Source organism: Malania oleifera, chromosome 1, assembly GCF_029873635.1.
Source record: "Malania oleifera isolate guangnan ecotype guangnan chromosome 1, ASM2987363v1, whole genome shotgun sequence".
Taxonomy (NCBI): Eukaryota; Viridiplantae; Streptophyta; class Magnoliopsida; order Santalales; family Ximeniaceae; genus Malania; species Malania oleifera.
In genome coordinates this window covers 19476763-19489066 of record NC_080417.1, presented here as the reverse complement: position 1 = coordinate 19489066, position 12304 = coordinate 19476763, and the positions used below count along the sequence as shown (strand labels likewise).

The window sequence follows — 12304 nt, the reverse complement described above, 5'->3', positions numbered from 1 at the left end:
TGTGCAATCCGAAAACTGAATTTAGTCAGAAGTCAACCAAACTAAGTCAAACTATAACTGTAAGTGATATTTTCCCTATTAAATCCTGGTCTGGAACTAGGTGTGTACTTGAGAGAATCCACTGCTCTAAAAACCACTCTATAGAATAGTGTGGGTGCACTCTCTGTAACTATAAACTGTAAGCTATAAAACCAAGCATCTGTAACTTTGTAATCTTTCAGACATAAGGGTTTTAAAACATACTAATATATAAAATCATGTAATAAAAATAGCATAATAAAAATATCAGCATTGTTCATTGTTTCATAAAGCATGTAACAAACTTTAATAAAATTAAGCTCATATCACACGATTTTTGTGTTAAAAACATTTATTCTCAATATAAATATCATAATGCTGTAAATTACCCAAGAGAATTAAAATCTTTTCTTTAAAAATAAACTCGGGTATATTTTATAAAGAGCTAGCATAATCAAAATCACTTACCTTGATCTCCTCTAGATTATAAAACTTTCTAGTAAATCCTTAACCTATCACAAGATAACCACAAATCCATGATTTAGAAAATGAATTATAATTCCGTTTTGAACCCCCTCAAAGATCTAATTCTAAATTCGAATGTATTTAATAAAGCACTATTCGGAAAAAATATGAGACTTGTCTCGAAATGATCTTCTTTTTATGCTTAGAATTTAAAGACAAATTTTGTATCCATACAACATTGTTTGGTCATTAAACTTGATTTTTTGAAATTGACTTTCATTTCTACTAATTGAACTGGGCATCCCCGAATTCAACACTTACTTTGAAAAATCAAAAAGTCATCTTCTCGAGTTTCAAAAATCACCAGATTAAATCCATATGTTCCTATATATGTTATATATGAGCCTACCAAAGTTCATGATTAGGTTCAAAGTAGAAGTTATAAAATAAATTCGGAACCTAAATCTAGTTGTAGCTCTAACAGCATACTGACAGCATACCAACTATAGTTTTGAAAAATAAAAAATCATATCAAATGACTTCAAAAAATTATGAAATTCAATCTTAAAGAATATTGATATATTAATTAGCAGCCCACCAAATTTCAAAATTCTTAGGCATAACCTTGGCTCCAGATAGAAATTCTCATCTTTTAGACATTTAATAGTTGTGTAAGGTTCAAAATATAAATCTTGAAAATTTTAAAGACCATAACCTCCAAAACTCAAGAGGTTTTTTTTTATAATTTTCAAAAAACTTAAGGAATGGAGTATCATATCCTAAAAACTCAACCTAAATAAGATTATTATTATTATTATTATTATTATTATTATTATTATTATTATTATTATTATTCTTGTTGTTGTTGTTGTTGTTGTTGTTGTTGTTGTTATTGTTGTTGCTGCTGCTTATTGCTTCTATTATTTATAATCATCATAAAACAAAAGCAATACAAATTTTAAAAATCGTAAACAAAAAAAAAATGTTAGTTTCTTAAAAATATATATCTATATAATATCATCTTACACCTTACTTTCCATCATTTAGACTATTAATTGCACTTTTGCTACATAGACTACTGCAGAAGAATGAAATGGTATTTTTTTTCTTTTTAAAATAAAAGATGGGTAATTTGGGATATATTAATGTAATATTGGAAGTAATTTTAGGAGCATATTGTGAAATAAAAAATATATATATTGATAAAGCAAAGTCTCCTTTTTAGTATTAAAGATTAGGAATATGATGTAATTTTGATTCAAATAAGAGTCCTTACTAAAATTAATGAATCAAAACTAAACCAATAATCAATTTTTTTTTTTTTTTTAAATCCAAAAAATAATGAACCTGATTTTCAGTTCTAATTTTATAGTGTGCCCATCCAATGCAACCTTCAAGAAAGTATAGACTGTGAAGGTAAGAAATGAAACTATAAAATGTATATTATCAATCATTTGAATTTGTTCAAGTGGCACGGTAAAGTTAGGCATTGGTAATTCTAATGTCACAAGATTAATTTTTTATTTGTGGTTTGTCTCATATCAGGGATGTATCAATTGTCGAGCGCCAATATTTTCAACTCCAATTTGGTGCGATCTAGGTAACTCTAAAGGACTTGACCAAGTAAAAATTTTGGGTCATAAAAAAATAAAAGATGAGATATTACCACTTACAAGGCATTTTTCATTTCGATAATAACCTATTGTGCATCAAAATAATATATTACTAGTCATGGGCATGCACTATGTGTCTACTCTACGGTTCTCTATTTTTAAATTTTTTTAAAAAATCATAAAAAATAATAAAAAAATTAAATAATACAAGGGTATTTTAGGATATTTGTAGATGGTTATATCCATAGTTATAGATAGTTATAAGGGTATTTTTGGATAATTATGACTAGTTATAAGTATAAATTTGACATAATTATAAAAATATTTTAGAATAGTTAGTATTTTAAAATAATTTAGAGATAAATTTGATATTTTTGGAGAAAAAAAAAAGTAGAGGAAAGAAGAATGTTATTTAGAGATACATTCGCGAAACAAGCTAAGAATAAAATTTGAAAACCAGAAAATCAGAGCAATGAGCATGCTTCCAAGATTTCAAGCTACTTTCAGTGAGTGCCCGATCATGACCAGGAATTCATCCAAGTCTATTAACCCATCCCCGTTCTTGTCCACCCCTCTCACCATTTTCCTGCAATCCCCCAAGCTGCACCTCTCCCCCAACCCCCTCAATACCTCCCTCAATTCCTCCGCGCTTATCTTCCCATCCCCGTCCAAATCGAACACTCGAAACGCGCGCTCCATCTCGCCGGCCGTCACCCCTCCGGCGCCGTACATTTCCACGAACTCGTCGAAGTCCACGAACCCATCTCCGTCGGAGTCCATGGCCCGGAACCCCTCTATCTCTGCCTCCCCTTTGCCCAGAGCCCTCATCGCCGACTTGTACTCCTCCGGCGAGATCTTCCCGTCCCTGTTCGTGTCGAATTTGTCGAACACGCATTTCAAATCCTGAGCTTTGATGTTAATTGGGCGGTGGGAATTAGATTTTGAGGAGTTGGGTCTCTGTGTTGCCTTTGAAAAGCTCGGGGTTCGTGGGTTTGGGTTGGGCGTTTTTGAAACTCCGTAATGGAAATTGAGGAAACTCAGATTCGACATTGTGGTGAGGCGGTAGGATGCGAGCAAAATCAATTAGAAGTTAGAACGTTTGTGGGATTTGTGCTGTTTGCTCGCCCATTTGAATGGAAAAGTAAAGGTAGTCCTGTGCGTTGAGTTTGGGATTCTTATTCCGCGTCAGCTTCATTCAACTTGAGAGAAAAATTATATTCTAAGCTATCAATACGAACGCGAGCAAGGGCCAATCGTCGAGGGAAGGTAGGCCGAGATGCAAAGAAGCTTGCAAAAGGGCCCCCAGGGCTAAGCTCAGGTGGTGGAGCGATTTCCAGGGTGTGCCTCTCACGAGGTCAGCAATGAGCCACCCGGGATCGATTCCGCTCTGAGCTCCTGGTTTATCCTTCTCATGGTGATGTGGGGCCGGATCCACGGGGCGTGGGATAAGTCGCTGGCCGGTGCAGTGGACAGTAAAACTGATACTGTTGACGGTAGGCGGATACCCGGACGAATCCAAAAAAAAAAAAGAAGCTTGCAAAAGGGAAGAACCTCTCTCTCTCTCTCTCTCTCTCTCTCTCTGGCTCTGTCCCTATCACGCTTATTTTTAATCAGGAAGAGGAAGGAATATGTTCTTGCAGGAACAAGCTGCGGCGTGTCAATGGATGATTGCCCATTTTACACTCCGCCTCTGGGCAATAGTGGCAGAAGTCATGTTCGCCGTCCTCCTTGGCGCCACCACATCAGAAATCTCTTGGCTGGGAAAGACTTGTAAGAGATGGAATTCTCTTCATATAAGAATTGGAATTCTCCAATTACTAAATATTACGATAATATTTAGATTTACACAAATAAGTAATATTATTTCATGTAAATTCTAATTGGAACTTAGAATATTTCAAATCCCACTAGGGGTGAGCAAACGGTCGGTTCGGTTAAATTCGGGTAATTAACCGAATTAACCGAAAAATTCGGTTAAATAAAACCATTAACCGAACCGACCGAATTGACGATGGAAACCGAACCGACCCCGACCGAATTGCTCATTCGGGTAATTCGGTTAACCGATTTTAACCGAAATCATTTAAAATTAATTGTTAGAAATATAATACAATTATAAATTTTTTTTAAAACCAAATCTAACTTAATTAAATACCTTATTTATTCATTTTATTAATGAAAATAATATTTTACCGTAAAACAAAGAATCGAAATATGTTAATTAAACTCCTTCATGCACTTGCAAAAGTAAAATTTATATTCATAAATTATATTTAAAATCTAATTAATTAGTAATTCGGTTAACCGAAATTTTTTTACCCTTAACCGAACCGAAACCGATTAACCGAAATTTTAATGGAATTATAACCGAACCGACCGAACCGGGATTTTTACCCGAACCGAACCGACCAATTTCGGCCGGTTAATTCGATTAATTCGGTTTTCACCGAATTTTGCTCACCCCTAAATCCAACAACAGCTCCTTATAATTCTCTCTCACTTTAACCTACTTTATTTAGCCCCATAGAGGGAGGCATTTTACGTGATGGCAACACATGATCTGTGAATATGCAAAAAACAAATTAGGTGGCTAGGGAGTATTATTCCACTTCAACTAAAATGGTGCCACGCATATTTGTGAAGGGACATATTTGGCCTACCCTGGCTTTAAAGTAGAGGTTGAAAATGGCTAAGGATATATTCTTCTTCCACAACAATTGGCTATGGAACTCTTATCTCCTAAACTCTCTTGATGCTTTTTTTTTTTTATTGAACTTGGGATCTACTTGTTGCAGAATAGAAATATCGAATGACCTTCAATGAACTTTTCGATCTTGATTTCCTAAAAAATGATGAAATAAGAGTGACTTGGAGGACCCAGGGTGTACTTCGAAGGATCTCCCTGATACCTAAGTAAGGGATTGACTTGAGAGGTTATAAATAATAGTCGAATAAGTTAGAATGATATTAGATCTCCTTACCTCTTTGCTGTGCTCCCCTTTTATATTAGCGAGATTTGACCCTTATGAGATTTGTCATTTATGAGCGTGTTTATGGCGCTTGGTGTGAATCTCTCTGATTATTACAATGCTGGCGTAGATCGTTCAGGTCATCATGGCACTAGCATCAATTGTTCTAACCGAACAATTGACTTGAGTGGTAACTGCCCTTATCAATGCTGGACTCTAATCTTCTCTTGACATATGGCAGGTGATATATTTTGGATATATCAGCCCCCCTCCCCCCTCTTTCAATTTCTAACTTTTGAAGCTTGTTTCCAAAACTCGAAAGTTGCCCTATCTCTTTTTTTTTTCTTATTTGGCTTCCCGAGTGGAAGGGTTTACGGCTTGCTGAGCTAAATTTTGTGAGCAGACGGCTTATCTGAGCCGACCTGATGAGTATATAGCTTACCGAGCCGAATTTGTTGGGATATCAGCTTTTTCGAGCTGACTTTGACGTGTGTGGGGCTTGGTGAGCCAGTATCATTGCATTATCGGCTCATCTGAGCCGATTGTTTGCTAGGTATACAGCTCGCCGAGCCGAGCGTTGTTATATTGTCAAATCTTCTAAGTCAATTGTTGATGAGAAAGCGGCTTCTTGAGTTGAGATCGTTGCGGCGTTGGCTTATCCGAGCCGATTATTGATGAGTACGCAGCTTTCGAGCCGAGACCGTTGCAATGTCAACTTATCCAAACTGACTTTTCTGGGTACGCGGCTTCTCGAGCCAAGATTGAAGTAGTGTTAGCTTTAACCGAGCAGGTTATTGATAAGCATGTGGCTTCCGAGCTGAGACCATTGCAATGTCGGCTTATCCGATCTAATTTTTCTGGGTATGCGGCTTCTCAAGCCGAGATTGAAGCAGTGTCGGCTTTAACCAAGCCAATTATTGGTGAGTACGCGGCTTTCGAGTCGAGACCGTTGCAATATCGGCTTATCCAAGTTGACTTTTCTAGGTACATGACTTCCCAAGCCGAGTTTGAAGCAGTGTCGGCTTTTCTGAGCCTATTGTTGTTATGTATTTCATGTCGAACCATTTTCCAAGGGCATTTTATGCCGAGCAGCTCTTTAAGGGGCATTTTAGTCGAACGGCTCTTTGAGGGCATTTCATGCCGAGTAGCTCTTCAAGGGCATCTCGTGCTGAGCATCTATTTAAGGGGCATTTCATGTCGAGTGGCTCTTCGAGGGCATTTCTTCCCGAGCAGCTCTTCGAGGGCATTTCGTGCGGAGTAGCTCTTTGGAAGGCTTTTTGTGCCGAGCAGCTTCTTTGAACTAGTTTTCCCTTACCTTCATATGTTTTGCTCATCATTTGGGTTGTCTTCAAGCCTTAGTTGTGTCGGTCCTTCTTTACCTAATGAGTTGTGCCCATCTTTTGGGCTGAAATCGAATAGCGTGACAAAGAATGCACTTATAGATATGTGCGCAAATTTTAATAATTTAATAAAGGTACACAAAATGTTCAAAGATATGACTGACAAAGATGCAATTTCATGGAACAATCTCCTTTCTGGGCATGTTAGATTGGGTTAGAACCCCCTAGGGCATATTGGTACGCAAGATGATTACACGCTTAAATTGCATAATTAGGTGTTTTAATTCATGCGATACGAATTATATTTTAATGAAATGTCTAATTACTTTCAATATTTTAACATTGTGTCCTATTTATAATATTTGGGTCTTATTGAGTAATTTATGAATTTTTGGTATTTTTTTTTATCATAGGACAATTATTGGAAGCAAAAAATAATACTACTTTGTATTTTGGGCATAACTTTCTTGTTGGAGCTCCGATCGAGACGATTCAAAATTCCATGAAAATCTGAGAAAGAGCTCTACAACTTTCATGTTTTGAGCTTGGAGAGATATGGACGTTTATTAGGTCAAAATCAGCCTTAAAAGTATAAAACTGATTATGTGTTAACAAAAGGAAGAAAGAAAAAAAAAAAAAAAAATTTGATTTGACTCAACCATGCAGCCGGTCCGTTCCTTAAAGTGTTGGGCACTGAGAGAAATCACAAGGCCAGAATATATTAAATTGAGATATAAAGAAAGGCAAGGAAAAAGTCAAAATGGGAGGCTTGCTTTTTGGAGGGGGGTTATATATGGGCTTTTAGGGTTTTCTTTGAAAGGAAGCTAAGGTTTTTTTTTTTTTTTTTTTTTTTTAATATCGCCTGGTGTCCACAACCGTCAACGACGTCTGTTTTACGGTCCGCCGCACCGGTCATGACTAATCCAACGCCCTGTAGCGGTGGCCCCACACACACCACAAAGGGGTTAATTCAGGAGATTGCGGCAGGAATCGAACCCGGGAGGCATTTCTGTTAACCGTCAAGCGGCACTTCCGGAATTTGCCCTTACCAACTGAGCTACGCCCTAGGGGCGGAAGCTAAGGTTTTTTGGGGGGCGTGAAGGTTGTGTGCCGCAGGAAGGCAGCAGGTCTACTGCTGGAGAGGACCCGAGCAACTCCAACCCTCCACGGCTCCATTCCTTCCCACGGCTCCATTCCTTCCTCCACTCTCTTCTTCGACTCTCTCTCTCTCTCTCTCTCATTAAATAGTCTATTCACTTGTTACCTTTTTTTTTGTGCTGTCTTAATATGAGTTTTGTACTATTTATTTGCAGTTAAAACTATTGTTAGGATTATCTCTCAACTCCATCTCTCTCTCTCTCTCTCTCTCTCTCTCTCTCTCTCTCTCTCTCTCTCTCTCTCTCTCTCTCTCTCTCTCTCTCTCTCTCTCTCTCTCATAAAGAAGGTTTTGACACTAATCAAAAATATATTATGTCTATTTGTAACATCCATATCATTAATAATATAAAATATAAATGCAAAATTTGCCTATTATCATCAAAACGACTAAAACATCATATCCATAAACATTATTACAATAGAAGTAGAAATAAAAATATATAAATTAAAACATCCCAAAATGTGTGTGCCCATCATGTCCATCATATGCATCATTTCATAATTCTTGAGACATAGTAGGCATATGTTTATATATATATATAGTGTGTGTGTGTGTACAAAGAAGCAATTGAGGTTTGGTGAGATGGATTGGACTCTAAACCCGTAAACCAAACCATATGATCGAGTTATGTACAATGGAAAATCGTCAACCGACTCATAAACCATTCTAAATTGATCTTTTTGGTTGGTTCGAATTGAGTTGGTCGGATTGGGCAAATTGATTGGGCTATTGATTTCAATTTTTAATGTTCATGAACCTACAATTATTTGAATTGAATCAAATCAAACCGTCAAGTATCAAACTATTAATTAATTAATGAATTTGATTTGATATTGATTCACAAAATCACTAAATCATACACTCAACTCGATTTGACATCTAGCAATTTGCTTCGGCCATCCAAAGCATTAACATCTCTGGTCATTAGTATATGAAAAACATAAAGAAATCTATTATTTTTACTTCCACTAGTTATAACATATTAAGAGGAAAAATAAAATCCAAGTTCATTTTGTAAATGTATAGTAAATATCAATAGAATAAAATTTAATTTGTGATATCAATATTTTATCATATTTTGTTTTTATCTTATTTCATTTCACAAACACATCATTACATTTTTCAAACATACCAATGTTATTCGAGTTCATGCATTTGAATACCTTTTCAAAACTGCATGTTATATTTCACTAGGGCTATTTCAAGCTATGCATCAAAAAGAAACTTCGTTAAAATAGCATCAAAAGTCAAAACCATGAGTGGGAATGAAAAACAATAAAGAACATGTGATGCAGGGGGAGCATCAATAGTCTATAGCCTTGCGAGACATAAGAAGAGATTGAAGAGAGGAATGAGAAGAGAAGAGAGGAGGTACAAGTGGGAAACAAATGTTCAACATCAACTCCTACAACATAGTTTTAGCATTGCTATTTGTAAGAAAAGCTTCTTCATATGAAATTACACATAAATTCTAAAACTAATTACATTACAAACAACACCAAGAATACAAAAATATTACAATCCTAAACTACACACAATTAGCTACTAACTTAACTCAATATGTGACGACCTGAAAAATTTCGTTCAATTTCTCTAATATCAGCTGTAATAACTTGAATATTTCATACTATAGTAATCACTGATATAGACAGCGAAAGACCTCAAATTTAAATTACTAGAGTATTAATTATCCCAATATAATAATATCATTTTCAATAGCATAATTCATATCCCTAAAATTTTGGACTCAACAAAACAAACTTTATTTAATATCTATTCTAAATAGAACCTTCTATCCCACCCACGCTTCTCCTGCACTACTTTGATCACTGTTATAGTCCACATGGCACCTAAAAAATATTGGATAATCATGGGGTAAGACACTTCTCAGTAAGACAGAATAGATTATCAGTGTATGACAACATGAGTTCTGGTGTAGCATGAATATATACTTCAAATAATTAACTTTAACTGATAATATCATGTAAATCTGCACTCACACCTGTATATATATATATTTTTAAAATACATACTTTTCAATATAAATGTACTTTGTTGTAATAAGTTTCTCTGTGTACGTAAATCATCTGATATCTGTATACATAAAATATTTTCCCTAGATGGACAATCATATAGCATCAATAAACATATCGAGAAAGAATAAACTTAGCAATAAGAATGTCTCAAAGACTTTAGTTCATTGTCTTGCCTGTGGCATCTTCAAGTAGAGTAAATTTGACATGATCACTAATCTCAAATTCTTTATCCTAGTTGGTTGGTAGAGCAGGCTTCAAATGATTTTCTTCCCATTGTAGTGGAAGACATGTGTTCTCATGTCCTAAAATCATCTAACCAAAGAGAACCAAAAAGTACGTGGCTAATATTCATGGGTGTGATATCACATCAAACATTATCAAAATACTCATTCATTTGGATAGAACCAAACATATTTCACAAACATATAAAGTTATCAACCCAAGGTCTTTCATAAGGTTTTAAGTAATGTTCTAAATGAAATTACATACGAGACTTCACTTCCAGAAACCAGGTTCATAGGATATCTTCTATTAATAATGAATTTGCATACATTTTCTCCACACTTAAGAAAGGTATTGAATGACTTGATATTATGTCTACGGTATGACAAAAGCCATTCATTTTTTCGATAAGTTGTCACCATATTAATTGCTGGACTCATTTATATATGCTGCAAGTCTGCAACCATATATCATCAAAAGCCCTTAACAAAATTGCCCTCAATTTCAATCTACTCTTGCAAAACCACAAATTTGACTCTTCATTTTCAAGAACCATCTTCAATTCACCTTTGTTCTTGTGAGTTCCATAAATGATACAAATTTACTTAGAAAATTGACAAAATACAGCAATTGGACATAGTTTTCAGTGCCGTTTCTTTTCCTATGTAACAAAGCATGACGGTTGCTTGAAAAATAAAAGAACCACAACCAAAACATCTTGTTGCAGGTTAAAATATCATTGACAAAAATCAAATTATCATGGATGAAGTAAATTCTCATGAAATTGGAAACACAAAAAGACTTCGACAGAGGAATTTGCAGTCGTCGGCATGTCCGGTGCGTGCGTCGCTCGTAAAGGTTCTTCTAGTGATGAATGTCGGGGTAAAGGGAGACCAAGGGATGGGGATTGTAGTGGTGGTGGTGGTGCGATGAGGAAAGCATAGGAGGTTAGAGTTTTCGCAGGGCCAACAATTGGGTAACCTAGTGCTGGTACATCAGGCCACACACGGTTATAAAAATTTGAAGGGGTGGTTTCAAAGGGTAAGGGATGGGTGATTTTGCACAATGTGTCTGGAAAAGAAGTGTTTGTACAGATGGGGGCACTTGGAATTTCAAGAAAAAAAATAAATTAAATTAGTTTTTTCATTTTTTTTTTATTACAATTTCAAGGCGAAGAAGAATAGGAGAGAGAACGAAGGAAGAGAAACAAAAAGAGAGAGAAGGCAAGAAGGAAGAATAAGAGAGAGGAGGAAGAAGAACGAAATCATGGCTTGCTGTTATACCAAATGATGCATGGATAGCATCAATGGTCTACAACCATGGGAGAAATAAGAGATTGAAGTGAGAAAGAAAGGGGAAGGGAGGAGACACGAGATACAAGGAGGAAACACGCATTCACCTCAATTCTAATTCAACTTCGACCCCTACAGTATGGCTTTCGCACACTATTAATAAGAAAGTCTCTTCACGTGAAATTACACATAAATCCATAAAACTAATTACATTACAACATACCACTAGGGGTGACCATAATCCGGAGAAATCCGAATTAACCGAATTAATTGACCAAATTAGTCAGTTCAGTTCGGTTAAGAACATAGGATCGATCGGTTCGGTTATGGTTTTACAAAGTTCGGTTAATCAATTCAATTAAGAGGAATGTTAATTCGGTTAACCGAAATAACCGATTTAATAATTAATAAAATTTAAATATAAATTAGTATATGTTAATTTGTTAATATGTTAATTAGTATATGCTAATTTGTTAATATATTAATATGTTAATTTGTTAATATGTTAATTAGTATTTGATAAAAAATCTACAATTATATTATGTTTTTATTAATTAATTTTAAATTAATTCAGTTAAATTTGGTCAAGTTCGGTTCGGTGAGGCCCCCATATTTGGTCGGTTCGGTTAATAGTTTTCATTAGCCAAAAATTTCGGTTAATTAACCGAATTTTCCCGAACAGATAGTTTGCTCACCCTTACATACTATTGAAATACACAAATAGTACAATCATGCTCCCAAATACACATAATCCTAAACTAAATATGTAATTAGATACTGAGTAAACCCAACAATCTCTTGCCCCAATTCTTCTTAAATATTCTCCGACACAATCTTCCCAAGGTATTACTTCTTGTTCTATATCAAGTTAAATGTTTGGTACATAAAAATAGAATAAAATTAGACAAAGTAGAATAAAATTTAGTACTCATTTCTTCATTCTCTTCATTCAATTTTTATTATATTCCATCCCTACCTAATTGCATACACAAGAAATATTTAATTTGATACCATTTTAACAAACATTTTGTTTGGAGCTATGGAATTGACAAGAATATGATGCTCACGACATTATATTTTTAGCACTTAAAACATGATCATTTTTTATTGCCTAACATTGAAATATTCCTATGAAAAATCTCATTCTTACGCTCGCCTTAAATAATATTATACAAAACTAGCCCTTGTAC

At 35.1% G+C, this 12304-nt stretch overlaps 1 protein-coding gene across 1 annotated transcript; it reads right to left on the bottom strand.

Annotated features, from left to right (window-relative positions):
• Window positions 1-2487: 2487 nt before the first annotated feature.
• LOC131158879 (calmodulin-like protein 30) lies at window positions 2488-3550 on the bottom strand. The gene has a single exon (XM_058113811.1). It carries the CDS (start codon window positions 3144-3146, stop codon window positions 2589-2591), a length of 558 nt encoding a protein of 185 aa, XP_057969794.1. The 5' UTR covers window positions 3147-3550; the 3' UTR covers window positions 2488-2588.
• Between the last annotated feature and the right edge of the window lie 8754 nt (window positions 3551-12304).